We start from the raw sequence: 6740 nt of genomic DNA, 5'->3' as shown, positions 1-6740 counted from the left end.
TTAATTAAATCAATTAGCTGATATAATTAAGTCATGATAATAAATTGTATTGAATGAGTTAAAATAATTAAATCAGGAAACACTCTCCACATATCACGTCAGCTCCATCATTAAATGTAGACATCCAATTTTTATATAATAGAATAAATTAATGTACAAGTACTTTTTAGATAGTTATTACATAATTAATGACATATTAATGCATAACTTAATTTACTTGTACAAAAACGAATCCATGCTACATGAAAATTGGGTATATTTTATAAGGGTAATGTTAGAAAGATAAAAAATTGCCAAATTTTACTTTATTTAACATTTATTGATTGTTGTATAATAATTAATAAATATTAAATAAGATAAATTTTGGTTGTTTTTGGTTAATTTTTTTTGTTACCAAATATTTTTGATTTTATAAAGTAGTGTTTATTTTTAGAAATTGAAATTAAAATTAGAAATTATAACTCAGTATTATGTTTGATAGTCAGAGACTGAAATTAAAATTTTAATTTCGGATATAAAATTTCAATTTTTTCAATACTTTCAAAATGTCGAGACTGAAAAAATTAAAATTTTTTAGACTAATTAAAGACTTAAACTTTAACAATATTTTTTTTAAAAGTATTTTATTTAATTTTTTAAATTATAAATTTATTTCTCAATTTTAATATTTATCTTAAACTAAATATGATACTTAGACATAATTTAATCTAATATATTTTATACCAAATACAAAATAAAATTTTATTTTAATTTCTATTTTCTATTTTTTTCTCTCTCCGTTGCAGTCTCTCTTTAAAACATAGCCTAAAGGTGTGAAACCGCGATAGATAAGATCGAGTTGCAATAATTGGGGTTTCTTTCTAATTTGTCTTGTAATATAATGAAAGGAAGAGTTGAGTCAAAAAAGCATTATAAAGTATGAACATATATAGTGCATGTATTATGAATCTTAGGCAATTATATCTATCTTCTACAATATTCATATGCAAAGCATGAATCATAAAAGGCTAAAAAATAAGTGCCGCGTTTACAGGTAGATAATGAATTGAAGTAACTAATACTACCTGTGCTATACATATATGTAGGAATCAACACACATAATCACAAATGTATATTACCAATAAGGGGGATGCTTCCATAAAGATGCATCAAATGTCTTTTTTTAAAGATATTTTTTAATAATTAAAATTTAACACATATAATTACTTAAATTGTGTTATTTTTGTCAAAATTAGGTCAAATAAATTAATTTGACCGAAAAATAGTAAATCAAAATTTGAATCGGTAATATTTTAGTTATGTTTTATAATAGGGATATTGTAGTAATTTTTTATAAAAAATATTAATTTATACCAATTCAAAATTTAATTTATTAATTTTTTTGTTAAACTGATTTGTCCAGTCTAACTTTTAATAAAAAAATAATACAGTTTAATTGATTATATGTATTAAATATTAATTTTTAAAAAACATCTTTAAAAAAAGACGTTTTTGACATCTTTATTTAAGTGGCTCCCTACTTATATAACCTTAGAGATATTTTTTGTTGTTGTGATATACTGATTATACAATAAACACCGCCCATCAATATTTATTTATATCGCCCCATTTTCCCCCTTGGTTACAAGTTAACTCATCACACTTGCTAAGTTGCTATGGACTACTCAGGCGGAGTATTTAATTGGTAGATCAAAAAAACAGTTCTTATAAAAGTAATTAATGTCATTGTTTTAGCCTTGCTTACTCAAAACACATTTACAACAACTACCTATAATTTAAAGAGACTTAATTATTAAAGTACTAACTAGTAATAAAATGTAGATGGAGTTGATAATGCACTTTTATTTTTCTAAAATACTAGTAACATAGACGTGATTTTTTTTTTTAAATAAAGATGATGCGGTAATTAAGAGGAGATTAATTTCAAGCAGAGGCGGGCCCTCATATAACAGAAGGGGGCAAAGGCAAGAATAAACTCTAAAATGAGTATAAACACTAAAATTGGAGGTAGCTATATAAGTAAAGAGGGTTATGGAAATGGAAGTAGGCAAGTAGGGAGAGTTGCAGACAGGAAAAGTAGAAGAAAATAATAAATGAATAGATACATAGTGTAACTGTATTCAGTATTCTTCTATTCTCGAATATCCAGAGACGCATTAAAACTCCCCCTCAGAAGACTAACAAACTAGTTGGCAATTCACATGAAAAGATGCCATCACGCCACCCGTCCACGTCATCGCCACCAAACAAACCCCAAAACCATTTCTTCTCCTCCGCCTCCTCTTTCTTCGTCTTCTTCTTCCTCTGCCTTCGAAACCCAACAAGGAAGAAGAACCGGACAACTCCTTCTTCTGACTCCGACTCCAACCCTCCTCACCGCTTCTCCTACTCCCTCCTCCGCCGCGCCACCAACTCCTTCTCCACCATCCTCGGCCATGGAGGCTTTGGCCCTGTCTTCTCCGCCTCCCTCGCCGGAAAACCCCTCGCCGTTAAGCTCATGGACTCCTCTGCATCCCTCCAAGGGGAGCGCGAGTTCCACAACGAGCTCCTCTTCGCTTCCAGGCTCCTCCGTTCATCCTCCTCCTCCACGTGCCGTCATGTGGTCCCTGCTATAGGGTTCGCCTCCGACCCCAAACGGCGCCGTTTCCTCATCGTGTACGATCTCATGCACAACGGCAACCTCCACGACGCACTCCTCCGCCGAAAATCCCCTGAGCTCATGCGATGGCAGACGAGATTCTCCGTTGCACTGGACGTCGCGAGAGGGTTACAGTTTCTTCACTCCTGCGACCCTCCGGTGATTCACGGCGATATCAAGCCCAGTAATGTTCTCTTGGACCGGTCCTTTGCGGCCAAGATAGGAGACTTTGGACTTGCGAAGTTCAAGACGGAGAACAGGTTGGAAGCTGAGGCTTTGGGGTGCGAGAGTGACGGTGCCTCTGTTTTTGAGGAGCAATCTCCGGAAAGACCAATTCCATCGCCTGATGCAGTTGTGAAGAAAAATGGGAAGGGTGTGGGGGGCAATTTGGTAAATGAAGAGAACGGAGGTTCATCGGGTGCTGTGTTGAAGGATTATGTGATGGATTGGATTGGGAATGACGTTGGAATGCAGAGACCCAAAGCTGAGTTGACTGCTTCTGCTTCTGCTGCATCTACCAGTGCAAACGATGAGAACAACAACAAGAAGAAGAAGAACAAGAGTAATAGCAGTAGTAGTAGGAGGAAACTGGAATGGTGGGAATCTATGGATGAGGACGGTGATGTTTTGAAGAAGCAGAGAAGAAGGCCTGTGAGGGAATGGTGGAAGGAGGAGTATTCTCAAGAGCTTGCTAGCAAGAAGAAAAAGAAAAACAAAAAGAAGAAAGAAAAGGATAGAAATGGTGCAGAGAGAGAGAGTGATGAGTGGTGGTTCAGGGAGATTAAGAAAAGCGGTAGCAGGAACAGCGTAGATTCATGGGTAGATGATGGTGAAATCCCCAAGAGTGGCGCTATGAGCAGCAACCAAAGCATGAGAGGGACGGTGTTCTATGTTGCTCCAGAGTGTGGTGGCGATGCGTCGGAGAAGTGCGATGTGTACAGTTTCGGGGTGTTATTGCTTGTGATAGTGTCTGGGAGGCGTCCATTGGAGGTGACTACTGGTTCGCCATTGTCGAGCAGTGAGTTTCAGAGAGCGAATCTTGTGTCGTGGGGTCGCCATTGCAGCCGCAAAGGGAAGCTGCTTGATCTTGTTGATGAATCCATTCAGGGTTTGGATAAAGAGCAGGCTCTGCTCTGTATCAAGGTTGCGTTGCTCTGTTTGCTCAAGTCACCGTCTCGTCGTCCTTCAATGAAAGAGGTTGTTGGGATGCTTAGTGGGGAATTGGAGCCATCTCAATTGCCCCTTCCCTATTCATCTTCATCATCCACTTAACAGTAGCAATTCTACTTTGCTGTAAATTTCCCTTTTAGTTGCGTTGACTCTCTCTTTTGTTTTCACTTTTGCTAGTTTTGATTGATTTCTCTATTTCACACTAACTTTGAGGCATGCTTTAGTGGAGAGGCCATCTTTGTAGTTCACAACTTTTGTTAATCAGAAACCCTTCTTACTTTTGTGTAACATCTTTTGGTAATTTTGGGTTGTCATGTCTGATTTTGCAATTGATTGCATTGCAGATTTTGTTTTTCCATCCCGGGGCACAACAAAGTTAGTGAAACTAGTGATAACCATGAATTTTCACTGAACCAGAACAAGCAGAACAAGCAGTAGCCCCTGTTCTAGTTCTCTGCTTCCAGGTTTTTGTCCATTTTCTTCTTTATTTTTATTAAGTTTGAATAATTTTGGTTAATTAGTTTATTTTGATTAATTAGTTTAGTTAGATTAGTTGCTGTTTGTTGATTATAGGTGGTTAGGTTAGGATAATTTTCTTTAGATTGTTAGGTTTACGATGGAATTGCTGTTTTGATGAGAAACTGGGCTGAGATGGTCTGAACATTGTTTGCTTGTGTGAAAATTTACTACATTTATTGCAAAATTGCTGAAATTGTTGCTGGAACTATTGAGATTGTTTTATCCTATTGAGATATTGCTGCTGGAATTCTTGAGTTTGAATTGCATTTTGATTAATTGATTTTCATACTTAGTTCTTTGTCCAACCATTAATCAAAGAAAATGAATAAATAAATAAATAAATGAAGCATTTACTCATTTGTGTGAGTGGGAATGCAGAGAATCAAGGAAGCAACAATTATACGATGGCAACAGAGTTAGCCGCTGAAGTTAGCTTTTTATTTTCTCACGTTATTTTTCATCAAGTCAGAAATTAATCTATTATAACTTTAAAGTTTGTTGCTGATGGATAAATTGGGTTATGTCTTGTGTGTAGGACGATAATATTATTGGAATGATCCATTTAGATCAGAGGACTTGTCTTCAAGAGCAATATAAAGCTTTTCTTTGAATTTTTGTTACAATCTCAAATTGTAAAGACTTTTTTGGCAGTAGCCTTGTCATAATTTTCTGTTTTCTTTTTCCAGTTTCAATTTTCTGAACCTTTCACCAATGATTTTATTTATGTTTATATTTAATTCCTCTAAATTTTTACTTAAAACCTACTGTTGATTGATATATTATGCAGCTGCAATTGCTTGGCATGAGAATAGAAGGAAGTGGATCGGTGATAAGTCTCAAAATCAACCAAGAATAGCTAAGGAACCTGTTATTAGGTATACGTTATAGCCCAATTGATAATCTTGATGATGACTAGATATGTTTAGTATTCTCATTTGGTTTAATACTTTCATTCAAAGATTTGTTTTAAAATGACAAAGGTATATTTTATTATTTGCAGATATATTTTCCTCAAAGGTTGTGGTTGTTTGATGATTTTGTTGGCAACTTGGCATCTTTTGATATTTTGTAGTTGTTGTTTTAGAGAGATTTTTCGGTGGTATCCTTTTTGATGTTTTGAGAATGATTAAATGTTATATAGATTAGCTATTGTTGTTAGATTTATAAAGAACCAAATTCTAGTTGTAATAAACCTATACACTTTAAAATAACTTTAGTATTAATTTTACTTTTAAAAAAATTATGGTTTGAAAATTGAATTTCTAAAAACTGGTTTTAAAAGTGGATTTTTTGTTAAAATATCTGGTTTGGAAATTGGATTTTTAAAAACTAATTTTAAAACTGGATTTTTGGTTGAAAAAACTGGTTTTAAAACTAGATTTTTGCTTAAAAAATCTTGTTCTAAAACTGGATTTTTTTTAAAACAAAAAACAGTTTTTAGATTTGGATATTAAAAAATCGGATTTAAAAACTGGTTTGTATGTAAAACCGAATTTAAATTCTAAAACTGATTTAAAACCGGTTTTTTGTTTTTTTAAATTGGTTTAGAACCGATTTCTCTCTTCAATCCAGTTTCGGTTTAATTTTATAAACCACAAAACTAGTTCCGAAGTGGATCCAGTTTGGATTTTAAAAAATCCAAACCATGCCCACCCTCGAGTGCCAGTGATGACTCCTTTTTGGTGTACCTCACTCCATTAGATTAAAGTAAAATAAAGTTGTCTTAAACCGTAAGTACATGTTTCGTGATTAATTTTATATGTTTTAATTATGGAATCTTCTTGCTATGGAGGCAAAGAAATTGCAGTGGTGAACTATTTTAAACTTTCTTAAACTTCTATTTTTCTTTTCTTAAACAGTTATTGTAATGTCTTTTGTGAAAATAGGGAGTAGCTATTAATTTATTGAAATATATATGTAGTTTTTCTATAGTTACTAATTATGGTTACCTTAACCATCCCTCACATACAGTTACTGCCCGAAGTATTGTCTTTTCCCAATTCACAAGTTCTTCTATCATATATTTCAACAATTTACAGTATGACTTTCCTTCACTAAAACAATTATAGTTACCTTAACCATCTCTCACGACTATTGTCTTTGTCTAATATTTGTAGGGTAATATTGGGAATGTCTAGACAAGATACAGACAATAGGGAAAAAAATCAATAAAACTGAAAATGATTCCATGGAGTTTCTAGAATGTATCACATAATATGAATAATTTTCGAGAAGGCAGATGTCTGGGGATTGTCCTTGTAAAATGCTTTCATGGAGTGTATTGAGGTATTTGGTAGCTCTTTGTTGCGTAAGGAGGGGTCTATAAAAACCACAATAGCTGTCATATCGTCGTGATACTCACTTCTTGTAGCGCCTTCGAGACTAATATTTTGATCAGAACTAATATCATGCT

At 33.9% G+C, this 6740-nt stretch overlaps 1 protein-coding gene across 8 annotated transcripts in view; it reads left to right on the top strand.

Annotated features, from left to right (window-relative positions):
• Positions 1 to 2022: 2022 nt before the first annotated feature.
• Positions 2023 to 6740, top strand: part of LOC107466976 (receptor-like serine/threonine-protein kinase At4g25390) — a 16195-nt gene continuing 11477 nt past the window's right edge. Inside the window, exons 1-4 of one of the 8 annotated variants that reach the window (XM_052253776.1) lie at positions 2025 to 3931; positions 4153 to 4272; positions 5115 to 5202; positions 6445 to 6731. In XM_052253776.1, coding sequence (XP_052109736.1) covers positions 2210 to 3910 — 1701 coding nt within the window. In that variant the 5' untranslated portion in view covers positions 2025 to 2209 and the 3' untranslated portion in view covers positions 3911 to 3931; positions 4153 to 4272; positions 5115 to 5202; positions 6445 to 6731. The other 7 variants (XM_016085971.3, XM_021131204.2, XM_052253779.1 and 4 more) reach the window with 7 other exon arrangements.

This window comes from Arachis duranensis, chromosome 9 (assembly GCF_000817695.3).
Source record: "Arachis duranensis cultivar V14167 chromosome 9, aradu.V14167.gnm2.J7QH, whole genome shotgun sequence".
In the NCBI taxonomy this organism is placed as follows: Eukaryota; Viridiplantae; Streptophyta; class Magnoliopsida; order Fabales; family Fabaceae; genus Arachis; species Arachis duranensis.
This window is presented reverse-complemented; position numbering and strand designations above follow the sequence as displayed.